Source organism: Symphalangus syndactylus, chromosome 23 (assembly GCF_028878055.3).
Source record: "Symphalangus syndactylus isolate Jambi chromosome 23, NHGRI_mSymSyn1-v2.1_pri, whole genome shotgun sequence".
NCBI lineage: Eukaryota > Metazoa > Chordata > Mammalia > Primates > Hylobatidae > Symphalangus > Symphalangus syndactylus.
Genome location: NC_072445.2, coordinates 44,740,576 through 44,753,672, shown reverse-complemented (window position 1 = coordinate 44,753,672; position 13,097 = coordinate 44,740,576). Strand labels below are relative to the sequence as shown.

General features: G+C 42.2%; 1 protein-coding gene across 2 annotated transcripts; it reads right to left on the bottom strand.

Annotated features, from left to right (window-relative positions):
* Positions 1 to 13,048, bottom strand: LOC129473370 (histone H2B type 1-C/E/F/G/I). 2 transcript variants are annotated; one of them, XR_010119140.1, is made up of 2 exons: positions 12,047 to 13,047; positions 1 to 1,968 (listed from the first exon to the last, which is right to left on the bottom strand). XR_010119140.1 is itself a non-coding variant. In XM_055263805.2 (2 exons), exons 1-2 carry the CDS (start codon positions 13,008 to 13,010, stop codon positions 8,456 to 8,458), a joined length of 405 nt encoding a protein of 134 aa, XP_055119780.2. In that variant the 5' UTR covers positions 13,011 to 13,048; the 3' UTR covers positions 8,441 to 8,455. The 2 variants fall into 2 exon arrangements, 1 of the variants encoding a protein (XP_055119780.2); XM_055263805.2 differs by lacking the exon at positions 1 to 1,968 and adding an exon at positions 8,441 to 8,483 and having other exon boundaries at positions 12,634 to 13,048.
* Positions 13,049 to 13,097: the final 49 nt, after the last annotated feature.

The following is a 13,097-nucleotide window of genomic DNA, read 5'->3' as shown; positions in this document are numbered from 1 at the left end:
CATATCTCCTTCCAGTTTATTTGTCTCTCTGGGACCAATTTACAGTCTATCAGCAGTGCGTGAGCACCTGTTTCACCACATATACAAACCCCTCCAAGACTATAAGGATATCATTAAGCTTTGTATCACTGTCAATTAAGTGGCAAGCATAGTTTTCTACATACTTTGCATTTTTGTTTTTCATGAGGTTCAATATTTTACATGGGTAAGTTGTTAGAACATATTTATTCAAGATGAGGCATTTGTCTCCTGGTAAGACATCTTGGTCTAATGCTGACTCTGGGGTGTGGACATTTGGCTGTTGACTGTGAGGTGGCTATCTACATGTGGAGTGGAGGAGTCCTGGCCTTGGATTGAGGAGAACAAGGTCAGCTTCTCACCTCACTTGTTTCTGGCTTTTGTGACCTTGGACAAGTTTAACTTTTATCTCTCCTAGTCTTAGTTTTATTGTCTGTAAGTGACAGCAATGATGCTGTCTTTGTTGGCTTGGGCTGCCATAACAAAATACCATAGATTGTGTGGTTTAAACAACAAAATTTTCTCACAGTTCTGGAGGCTGGAAGTCTCAGAGCAGGGTATAGCATGGCTGGATTCTGGTGAGAGCTCTCTTGCTGGCTTGTAGAGTGCTACCTTCTCACTGTGAGAGCTCACATAGCCTTTCCTCAGTATATGTGCAGAGCTCTCTCTCTTCCTCTTTTTTTTTTCTTTTAAATAAATTATTTAATTTGGAAGACCAAGTGCAGAATCTTCCTCTTCTTATAAGGCCACCAATCCTATCCAGTTAGGAACCCATCCTACTGACTTCATTTAACCTTAATTACCTCTTATAAGTCCTGTCTAGGAATAGAGTCATATTGGGGTTTATGGCTTCAATATATGAATTTGGGGGGATGGGGAGAAAATTCAGTCCATAGTAAACACTTTCTCAAAGAGTAGTTATAATGTTTGTAAGAGAAAATGTAGGTAAAAGTAGTTTCAGTTGCATGCAGCTAAATGCAGTTTAGTATCCCTTCAGAGTCCTCCGCAGAAGAGGCACCTGATAAATATTTATTTGGCCTTAACCTAAGGTATTATTCTTTATATAGTGCCTTCCCATGTAATGACTGATAATCATGTTTATGATTTTGCAGCGCAGTTTATTTCTTATAGGGTCATGGCTAACAAGAAACATGGGAAAAATGACCCTCAGTAATAGAGTCATTAAAATAAAGAAATGTAATTTCAATTTTTTTTCTTTTGGGGGCCTATTAGGTTAACAATGATTTTAAAAATTTATTGTAAATATGAGTGCTATAAAACAGGAATTTCCATATTATGTTGGGATTATAAATTGGTATGATCCTGAATAGCAATTTGGGAATGTATATGTTAAGAACCTTAAAAAATGTTTTTCACTTTTGATTTAGTATTTCCACTTCATGAAGTCTATCCTTAGGAAATAATATTTGAACAAAGATTTATGTACAAAGATGTGTGAGCTGTATAATCTATAATAAAATGCATAAAAATGGGAATCAATCGAAGTAGTCAATAACGAATACATAATTATCAATACATCCATAAATTATACATCCGTAAAAAATTTTCTAAGTATATTTATCTAAATACATATCATATGACACCTAAATTTATTTTATATATGATACATGATGTGAGATATGTATATATGAATATGAATATATATGATATACATATAAAAAGAATAGGAGATACTAGGAGTTATTTTAATTTTGTCTTTATGTTTCTCAAGTCATAAATTTCTATGAAGAACATTTTAATAGTTTTATGCATAGAAAAAAAGCTAGTTTTTCTTAGCCAGGTGTTCATTTGTCCTTCTTTGATTGTTCAAAATACCTCCATTTATCTTCTTCTACAATCACTCATTTTCATTGGTTTATTTGCAAGATGAAACAGTGTCCAGCAGCGACGACCGCTGGAAAAGATATGTCTAAAAGCTGTTGTCTCCCCCTGGAGAAAAGAGAGAGAGTGATTCACTTCTGTAATTTATCAGATATGAGATATTGTATTTGACTATGAGAACAATGATAATGATGATGGCTGAAGTTCATTGGATGTTTGCTCTGTGCCAGGCAGTGTTTTAAGCACTTTACATAATAGATACCAATGCATTTAGTTGTTGCAACAACCTTATGCGATACCTACTGTCATTCTCCCTGCGTTATAGATGAGGAAATTAAGGCACAGAGAGGTTAAGTTTCCCAGGTAGCACAGCTGTTGGATAGTGAGCCTGTGCAGTAAACCCACACCCTCTAGCCCTTGAATCTCTGTACGCTCTTAAAAGATGAATGTAACCTAGTCAGTGTCCTAAAGTTCCATTTGATCTAACCTTGAAGAATAAGAATTTGTCCAGCGAGGAAAAAGACTTAGTGTTTTTCATAAAGAAGATAATAGCGACAAAGGCCAGGCTGTGGGGACTGTCTGATTTTTAGAGCCTAGAACCCTGAGCACTCTCTCTAAACCCTCCAACATGCTCTTACTCTGTTGCCTGCTGAGCATCTTTGATCCACTCTTGAGGCTAGCAGTTTTCCTTCCATTCAAGATCTCAGAACGTGTATTGTCTCTGCAGAATTTTTAAACGTGCAATTTTATTTTTTAATTGTTAAAAATATATTTATTTCAGTGCACTGAAGCTCAAATCTGTGTGTTTTAAAATCTAGTGTCCAAGGTTCATTATCCCAATTGTTTAAGCAAGTCTAACAACAAAAGGGGCACATTTTAATTTTCAATTTTTTTTTGTTCTAGCCTACAGCTGAGTTTGGGCCAATAACAGTAGACAAAAAAGTGAAAAGAAAACTAAGGACAAGAAAATAAAGGAAGGGAGAATGGGGGGAGAGGAGGGAGAAAAGTGAAAACAAAAGTTTATTCATATTTCTCTTGAATCCAATTCTTTTACCATTTGAAAACTTGATATGGTCAGAGAATAAGCCTAGAATTTTAAGTGATGAGGATAAGGTTTTACTACAGGTAGCTTCCTCTACATAGGTCTACTTCCTCATAGAATGAGAGAAGCCCCATCATTTCTGCTCTTTTACCCTTCTGAGCCAGCAGCAAGGAGATCTACTATCAAGGCACGAACAACTGTAGAAACACGAGACCAGATGTCTCTATTAATTATTCTACAAATTGCGCACTGGATGAATTACATGAATCTTTAAATCAGCAAATCGAAGTCCCATTATTATTACATATTTTTTCCTCCTCAGAACTGAGATGGGGCGGGGTACAGTGACTCACGCTAGTAATCCCAACAATTTGGGAGGCTGAGGCAGGAGGATCACTTAAGCCCAGGAGTTTGAGACCAGCCTGGGCAACATAGTAAGACCCAATCTCTACAAAAAACTTTTTAAAAAATTAGCTTGGCATGGTGGTGTGCACCTGCTGTGGTTCCAGATACTCAGGAGGCTGAGGCAGGAGGATGGCTTCAGCCCAGAAGGTGGAGGTTACAATGAGATGTGATTGCGCCACTACACTCCAGCCTGGCAGCCTGGGCAACAAAGTGAGACCCTGTCTCTGAAAAAAAAGAACTGAGGTCAGGGAGTAGTAAGAAAGTGGCTCATTCTCCAGATTTACTCCTTTTTTCTTAATTACAGTGAACTCATGATACTTGAGGATATGTCAAACTGATCTTCAGACCCCAAAGAAATTACTCAGAGCCTAGAATATCTTTCAGGAAATGTTACAGTGGTATACTCTACTCAATTTAATTTTATGCTTGGTCATCCAGGATTACACAGGCTAAAGGTAGGAAAAGTTTCACTAATTTTTAATGTCTTTTAATTTAGGACTACTGGGATTATCTGTCAATGTGCTGAGTATATATATCCCTTCCAAATCTGGAAGATTTAAGAGAAATGACAGTTATTCTTTAAGTCCTTAGGAATATGCCTAGAGAGCTAATTTCATATATTCAGGGAAAAAAAAGTGTATTTTTTCTCAACCTGTTGGACCTCAGTAAACATATTATGATCAACTGGCATTTTTATATCAAATAATTTTTGAAATTCTTATAATTTACAGAAGGCCAACTCCTACCAAAGTCTTCAGTCATAAGCTGCTTCAAGTCCTTCTTTAGGAGTGTAAAGATGGTTATAAATAAAATTTGTCAAACAGCAGTAAACACAGTGGTTTACATGCATTAAGGATCTTTAATCTTTACATACTTCTAGAAGGTAGGTGCTATTACCATCACCCTTAAGGTATAGAGGAGGATACTAATGCACAGAGAGATTAAATGACCTGCCTCAGAGTCCCACATCTGATATGTGGTGATCTGGGAGTCAAACTTGGAGTTTGTCTCCAGAGGCTTCACTTTTTGTCATCATTGAGCAATGCTGTGCAGCCATTTTACTAGCATGATACCATGTCTGGAACTAGTGTTCTATAGGTGCTATTTCATTTAATCTTCACCCCATCTTTATGAGTAGGGCAATTATTACCACTCTATAGGCTCAGGGTAGTTGAGTTTGTCAAACTGTGACTCAAAGACATTTAATTTTTGGCATACTATTTACTTATGCACAAGGTGTATCAAGCAATGGACTGATCTCACTCAACAAAGTATTTTAAAAAGATGATTTATAAAATAGAAATGGGAGAAAAAAACTACAAACTGTCTAGGAATAGGATGTTATGTTTGCATATTATTTTCAGTAGAGAAGAGTTTAGTATGGATACTCTCTTCTTGTATAAACCAAGAATGTTAAAAGAAAACAATTAGTGATTCTTTAGAAACAATTCGTGATTCTCTAGAAACACTTAAGATTGGCTGTGCAGCACTGTGGCTATCTCTGTGTAATATTTTCCACTGACAATCAACATTTCCATGTTAGGTAGGCCATGTCTTCACGATTTCTGGCACCAGAGTTTTTCAACTCCTCCATTTTTGGTAAAAATATCTCATAAAGGAGCAAGTCTAACCATGTGAATTTGTTTAGTTTTTTTTTTTTTTTAAATGGCTTTGTAACAACATTTAATAATTTGCATATTAGAGAAGTACAGAAGTAGGGCAAAAAAAAAGTTATGAGGGTAATTACAAATATTATAAGAATTCCTTAAAATCCAAATTGTCTCCAAGAATTTAATTGACTTGTCTTAGTTAGATGAATAGGTCTCAAAGATCAGTTTGGTCAACTTTAGTTAAACAAGTTCATTTTTCCTAATTGATTATTTTGACTCAAATGTGGGCCATAGGCAGAAATAAATTTTCTAGTAAATATTCTTATTTAGGAACTTTTAGTCAAGGTACAAAGGTCCTTGTTACAAACCTGCAAAAAGTTAGCATGCCAATCTCTTAGTAAAATATAACCGAGATTTGTTTATTTGCTTGTTTTTTAATACTTGGGAGGGCCAGATCAAAATTTCATCACTGAAAAGACAGCTAATGGAGAAAAGGACAAAACAGAATAATACCACAGGTAAAGGAAGGAAGAAGCTGTCTATTTCAGACCTCATCTTCATCTGTAGACTTTGAAGAGGAAACTTCCTACTTCCAGAATTCTGGAGGTCTTTTAATGAATCCCAGAACTGTATTTTTAGTGATAGTGTATTTCTCAGTGAGATTCCAAATGTGTTTACAACTGGGAAGCACATATCCATCTGCTCTGAAGTATAAAAGCAGTATTTGTTGTTTGAAGTACTGAAAATGGAGGTTCCAGCATTGTTATAATGTTGTCAGAGAAGATTGGTTATTACATTAAGATATGAATATAAATCATGGCTATATAAAAATAAGAAAAAGATTGAAGTCTTATTTTAGAGTGACAATCCATAGTAAATTGAATGTACCACATTAACAGTAACAGCTTTTTAAATAAGTAAAGGCTCAAGGTAGTCATTATCTTGAATGCTTACCTGTGTTTCTCTGTAGCTATAGTACTCGATAGAGTCAGAGCTGTTTGGATTAACCATGGCCCTTAAACAAAGCAGGCAATTGTGTTCCCTCATAGGCATGAAGAAAACAGAGGCAGTCATCCAAAACCTGCATGGTCCTCTAGGCCCACATGTATACAGTACGTGATTTACAAATCTAAAGTGGCAAAAGCAACAGTATCTATTCTAAGGCAATCATATGTTCTCTTATCTGTTTATCAATGGTTATTCTAAACTGTGTAAAAATGTTATTTGCATAAACTACACTGTTTCTTGTGATTTGTATTTTGTACCCTCCAATTTAGAAATTGTCCAGGTATCCAAAGATTGAGCATTAATTTACTCAATTTAATAATATTCACCTAAATTCTTAAAGTTATCATACATTGTGAACTCAGTACTTAAGCTCACATTGAATCCTTATAATTAGTAACATAAAATTTAATTCCATTTTTTAAAATGACATTATCGCTTTCTTTCTTTCTTTCCCTCTCTGGCCCAGGCTACAATCTACTCGGCTTGCTGCTGCCCGCGCCGCAGACTGCCTGGGACTGCCGGCGCCCGCCACCGCTGCCTGCCTTTTCTCCTTTGGATGCAGGCACGCGTTCGCCATCTTGGCCACGCTGGTCGCCAGCTCCTGACGCCGACTGCTCTGCCCGCCTCAGCCTCCCGAGGTACTGGGACTACAGACGGAGTCTCGCTCACCCAGTGCTCGGTGTTGCCCGGGCTGGAGTGCGGTGGCGTGGTCTGGCCTCGCGGCAGCCTCTACCCCCCGGGCCGCCTGCCTTGGCCTGCCAGGGTGCTGGGATTGCAACCCCTGCCTGGCCGCCGCCCCATCTGGAAAGTGAGGAGCGCCTCTGCCCGGCCGCCCCGTCTGGGAAGTGAGGAGCGCCTCTGCCCGGCCACCCACCGACTGGGAAGTGAGGAGCGCCTCTGCCCGGCCACCCATCGTCTGGGAAGTGAGGAGCGCCTCTGCCCGGCCACCCACCGTCTGGGAAGTGAGGAGCGCCTCTGCCCGGCCGCCCCGTCTGGGAAGTGAGGAGCGCCTCTGCCCGGCCGCCCCGTCTGGGAAGTGAGGAGCGCCTCTGCCTGGCCGCCCCGGGAAGAAGTGAGGAGCGCCTCTGCCTGGCCGCCCCGTCCGGGAAGAAATGAGGAGCGCCTCTGCCCGGGCGCCCCGTCCGGGAAGAAGTGAGGAGCGCCTCTGCCCGGCCACCCATCGTCTGGGAAGTGAGGAGCGCCTCTGCCCGGCCACCCACCGTCTGGGAAGTGAGGAGCGCCTCTGCCCGGCCGCCCCGTCTGGGAAGTGAGGAGCGCCTCTGCCCGGCCTCCCATCGTCTGGGAGGTGAGGAGCGCCTCTGCCCCGCCGCCCCGTCCGGGAGGAAGTGAGGAGCGCCTCTGCCCGGCCGCCCCGTCCGGGAAGAAGTGAGGAGCGCCTCTGCCCGGCCGCCCCGTCCGGGAAGAAGTGAGGAGCGCCTCTGCCCGGCCGCCCCGTCCGGGAGGAAGTGAGGAGCGCCTCTGCCCGGCCGCCCCGTCCAGGAAGAAGTGAGGAGCGCCTCTGCCCGGCTGCCCCGTCTGGGAAGTGAGGAGCGCCTCTGCCCGGCCGCCCCGTCCGGGAAGAAATGAGGAGCGCCTCTGCCCGGGCGCCCCATCCGGGAAGAAGTGAGGAGCGCCTCTGCCCGGCCACCCACCGTCTGGGAAGTGAGGAGCGCCTCTGCCCGGCCGCCCCGTCCGGGAAGAAGTGAGGAGCGCCTCTGCCCGGCCGCCCCGTCCGGGAAGAAGTGAGGAGCGCCTCTGCCCGGCTGCCCCGTCCGGGAAGAAGTGAGGAGTGCCTCTGCCCGGCCGCCCCGTCTGGGAGGTGAGGAGCGCCTCTGCCCGGCCACCCATCGTCTGGGAGGTGAGGACCGCCTCTGCCCAGCCACCCATCGTCTGGAAAGTGAGGAGCGCCTCTGCCCGGCTGCCTCATCTGGGAAGTGAGGAGTGCCTCTGCCCGGCCACCCATCGTCTGGGAGGTGAGGAGCGCCTCTGCCCGGCCGCCCATCGTCTGGGAAGTGAGGAGCGCCTCTGCCCGGCCACCCATCGTCTGGGAAGTGGGGAGCGCCTCTGCCCGACCACCCATCGTCTGGGAAGTGAGGAGCGCCTCTGCCCGGCCACCCATTGTCTGGGAAGTGAGGAGCGCCTCTGCCCGGCCACCTATGGTCTGGGAAGAAGTGAGGAGCGTCTCTGCCTGGCCGCCCCGTCTGGGAAGTGAGGAGCCCCTCTGCCCGGCCGCCCCGTGTCTGAGTAGAAGTGGGGAGCTCCTCTGCCTGGCCGCTCCGTCTGGGAGGTCTACCACGGAGGCCAGAAGCAATGTGGGGGCTGGACGTGGTGGCTCATGCCTGTGGTCCCGGCACTCTGGGGGGCGAGGCGGGTTGATCACTTCGGGCTAGGAGTTCGAGACCAGTCTGGCCAACTTGGCGAAACATGAAGAATACAACAGACAAACCAACCAACCAACTCAATGACAAAAAAACAGGTCTACCCTGGAGTCATACTCTAATTTTTTCTATTTTCCTCCCTTTCTGATCCTTTATCCCACTTTCTTTTTCTTCCTCTTCCTTCTCCCTCTTCTTTGTCAAATAGAGGATTGAGTTATTATCACTGATCCATATAAAGTCCCTCTCTCATTTATTTTAACTCCCACCCCCATTTCTATTCCCCGACTTCCCATGTGCAACCTTCCTAATATGTTTGATACGCATCTTTTTGTTTGTATATATTTTTAGAAAATGTTTATTGTTTTTGTATGCAAAAAAATTAATAAAAAAAATATATTAAAATGACATTATCTATTATGATTTAATTTGGTTCAATGAATAATTTACAATTTTAAAATTACAAATAAATTGATGTTAACTCATTTAACCAGTACAACTAGTAGAAATTTAGTAAATTCAAATTAAATTAGCTTTTGTTTTTGTTTTTTAGAACATGAACCCTAAACTTGTGTATACTATAATATTATGCTAATATTTTTACATTATAATAAAGCCATTTTTAAAATTAAATTATTCAGCCAATTTGTCCAAAAAATAATCTTGATTAGATGTATTATATATTTTCCCTATAAAAAAACTAATAAAAGAGGTATTAATATTTTTATGTTATTTAAAAATTGTGAGGTTTTTTTTTTTTTTACAAAATACTTTAACCTGTTAACTAAGACCACTAATGAAACTCACAGTTAAACTTTTTTTCTCTGAATTACAACTTAAAGAGGTAGCACATTTAAAGCACAAGGAAAATTTTTGATTTTTTTTTTAGACAAATGAGTTTTTATTTAAATTGATGTATTTTAAGTCTTTATGTAAGCCAACTAAAATTTAAGATTACATTATAATTTATTAATTCCCGTAAGTGGATAATTTCACAATTATTTAAATTCATAAAATAAGATAGTCTTTTCTGGGCATGGTGGCTCACGCCTGTAATCCCATCACTTTGGGAGGCCAAGGTGGACACCTGAGTTCGAGACCAGTTTGGCCAAGATGGCAAAACCCCATTTCTATTAAAAATGCAAAAATTAACCAGGCGTGGTGGTGCGCCTGTAATGCCAGCTACTGGGGAGGCTGACGCAGGAGAATCGCTAGAACCCTGGAGGCGGAGGTTGCAGTGAGCCGAGATTGTGCCACTGCACCCCAGCCTGGGCCACAGAGCAAAATTCTGTCTCAAAAAAAAAAAAAAAAAAAGATAGTCTCGGTCTTATTGCCAATTAGAAAAGCTAACCGTGCTAATAGAACAGAATTTAAAGTGGGTAAAAACAGAGCCGTAGGTTAAAGAAATAAAAGTATGTAATTAAGATCAGAGGTCCTCAGGTGGTACCATTGCTGAGAATATGAATAATTCTCTGATTCTCAGTTTAGTAGAAAATTCTAGTTTCCAGCGTCATATCCCTTACAATAAACTCATTAAGGTTTAGAAAATATTAAATCTTTGTTTTATTCAGATATTGGAAGCACTCTTATTTTCCTGACTCAATAGTCCAATTTGTAACAACATGTTTCTTCTGTCCTCTAACCTTAAAGAACCTGAAGGGGCAATAATGTGAAATTACTAAAATTAATAATAAGCTGTAGAACCTCTGGCATAGCAGTTATTGAGACCAGACATTCGGTTTCCTTGATTTCCTTTTTGTCTCCTGTTAGACCTAACACTTTCTTAAAGTCAAAAGTTAAAACAGGGCAGCCATTTTATATTCATATCATCTTAACACAGGAATACTGGTTTTGCAGATACCGACAACTATTTGGACTCAAAAAATTCAAGTTTTGGAAGGTGGAAAGAGGCATACAAGCACAAAACATCAAATCCCATGTAAAGTCAGAAAGAAAAACACCAACTCTAACCCTGTGTTCTCACAGAGAATATCAACATCGTCAAACAAAAACACCCCAAAAAAAGTTAATAAATAAACCAGATTTCCTGTCCTCTCCACTGACTAATCACTTAATGATGTGACCAGAAAACCAGAATTCAAATTCTACTACTGCTACCAATATGCAACCAATCAGCCAAGTCCAATTAGAATAACCAAAACAAGAAACAAACGCAGACGATAAACTTTTAGCATGCAAAAGCCAAAGGAAGGTGAACAGAAAACTCAAAGGGTCCAGGGATAGACAAGCTGTTTCCAAGTCACACATTTCTGTTGGTTCTTATTGTATGACTCACATAAACACTATCTTGGTGGAAAATTCAGAAATAAATGACCAAGAAGTTAATAATTTGCTTACTGGGTACTTGTACAGAAGAGAGAACAAGCAATAGAATTATTTCATCTAACACAGGCAAAAACATAATTTATGTAAGAGAAAGGGGAAAAGACAGGGAAAGAATACTGAATTTTGTTTGCAGATTTTGGTTACACTGATTAGTTAGTTGGCAGGTAGGAGAGCGGTCAGTCTGAATGGGAATAAGTCTTTGACTAGGTCCATTAGAGGCATAGAAAAAAAACCATTTAGGCCCAGCGGGGTGGCTCACGCCTGTAATCCCAGGACTTTGGGAGGCGGGCGGATCACCTGATGTCCGGAGTTCGAGACCAGCCTGACCAACATGGAGAAACTTCATGTCTACTAAAAATACAAAATTAGCCAGGGTGTGGTGGCGCATGCCTGTAATCCCAGCTACTCCGGAGGCTGAGGCAGGAGAATGGCTTGAACCCAGGAGGCGGAGGTTGCTGTGGGCCAAGATTGCACCACTGCACTCCAGCCTGGGAAACAAGAGAGAAACTTCGTCTCAAAAAAAAAAAAAGAAAAAAAAAATTTACTTGTGAGGGACTCCGGAAATTTCATTTCTCATCAGAATCTCTCAGATAAGTTATCTAGGCAAGGCAGCCTGTGATTGCACAGCAGTGTTCAACTATAAGGCCTTGTCTGGCACCAAAGACCGGCCTTAGTTGATTTTCCGGATGTGAAAGAAATTGCAGATTTAAGATCACACAGTCCTTAAGTTAAATAACTGTAACCTAAATTACATGGTATTTAAATTTGTAAAAATCTGCTTTAACACTAATTTTATTCATTGTATATTCCCGGTTTTTAATGGAGAAAGCAAACTTCACTTCTAGGTGCTAAAAACGTGTTCTAGACTTGAATAAAAAGATAGGTAGACTACTTCTAACCTTTCATCTTAAAATCTTTGCCTGGAAATAGACCATGAGTAAAATACTTAAAGGAATGTGGAATTTCCCAGGCCATAAAGCGGCCTGCAGTTGTCTAGGAAGCGAAGGTCCTCTGGGAGACACAGGGTATGTGCTAAGTTTAATGGCGTCTCCTCTTCATTCTGCCACCCAGCGCCTAGTCCTTACTGGCCTTCAGTTCAGTGTTCGAAGGCTTGTCAATTTACCCAGCAGTTAACAGTTGGCTTCTACTAAAGCAACTTTCAAACTTTTCCGCATGTTACAAGCCCCCTACGGAGATTTTAAGTTTCAATCAGGCAACACACTATTTATGGCTGACTGAGCACTGGGATTCAGTAAAATTTGATTTGAATCTTGAATAAACCAGTTGAATAGAATAAGATGTATGAAGCAACATCTGGCGCAGGGCTTAAATCTTTAGTTCTGTACTGACTTAGTCTTGTTATCAAAACTGACGCATATTAGGTTAAAAGACTTTATTACTGGGGCAGTTGGAAACCCAGGAGACACAGCGTTCAGTATACTACGAAGGTGTGCGCCACGAAAACAGAGGAGGGGGTGTCCCTTCCTTAGACAGTTACTGCCCAGGTTCCCACTCCGGTCCGCTACGTAAATCAGCGTTTCAAACCAGCTTTCCCTCGAATGGTTAATATTAAAAATGACAGGACAGCCTATTGGCTGGAAGCTGGTGGCGAAATTATGACATTACGGCAACCGTTGATCCTGGCGACGTACAGCGACAGCTGGGTCCGAAACCTAAGCGAGCCAGGTTTCTTCTGGGAACGCCGAGTTAGCAAGCAAAATGGCCGCTTGTCTCCATTTTAAATTTAAGCACAACGAATTGACCCCCCCAAACCCATTTTTAATAGCTGGCTTCTTCCGGGTTCAGGCTCCTTTGTCCCTCTAAGCTGCAATACTTGTCCCCACCCCTCTCCAATCCCTACCTTCTAATACCCTCCCGCCGCCAAATAAAAGTTGGCGTCTGGCCACAGCTCTTTTAGTGGGTATGTTGGTGGCTCTTAAAAGAGCCTTTGGGGTTAGGTGTTAAGATGCTTACTTGGAAAGTTTACTTGGAGCTCGTGTACTTGGTGACAGCCTTGGTGCCCTCCGATACGGCGTGTTTGGCCAGCTCTCCGGGAAGCAGCAGGCGCACCGCCGTCTGGATCTCCCTGGAGGTGATGGTCGACCGCTTGTTGTAATGCGCCAGGCGGGAAGCCTCGCCCGCGATGCGCTCAAATATGTCGTTAACAAAAGAATTCATGATGCCCATGGCCTTCGAAGAGATGCCAGTGTCGGGGTGGACCTGCTTCAGCACCTTGTACACGTACACAGAGTAACTCTCCTTCCGGCTGCGCTTGCGCTTCTTGCCATCTTTCTTCTGTGCCTTGGTCACCGCCTTCTTAGAGCCTTTCTTCGGGGCGGGAGCAGACTTGGCTGGCTCAGGCATCTTAAAACACCAGAAATGTGTCGAAAGTAAAGAGCAGATTTCTGCTACTTATAGGGCTTTTATGCTAATGAGGGATGGAGAGTACCT

Bases quoted from the DNA above. Each gene is read 5' to 3' on its own strand.
- LOC129473370 (XM_055263805.2), bottom strand. From the start codon at position 13,010: ATGCCTGAGCCAGCCAAGTCTGCTCCCGCCCCGAAGAAAGGCTCTAAG. The intron at 8,484-12,633 runs GTAAACTTTCCA...AAGAGGGAGAAG, and splicing joins ACCAAGTACACGAGCTCCAA to GAAGAGGAAGAAAAAGAAAG.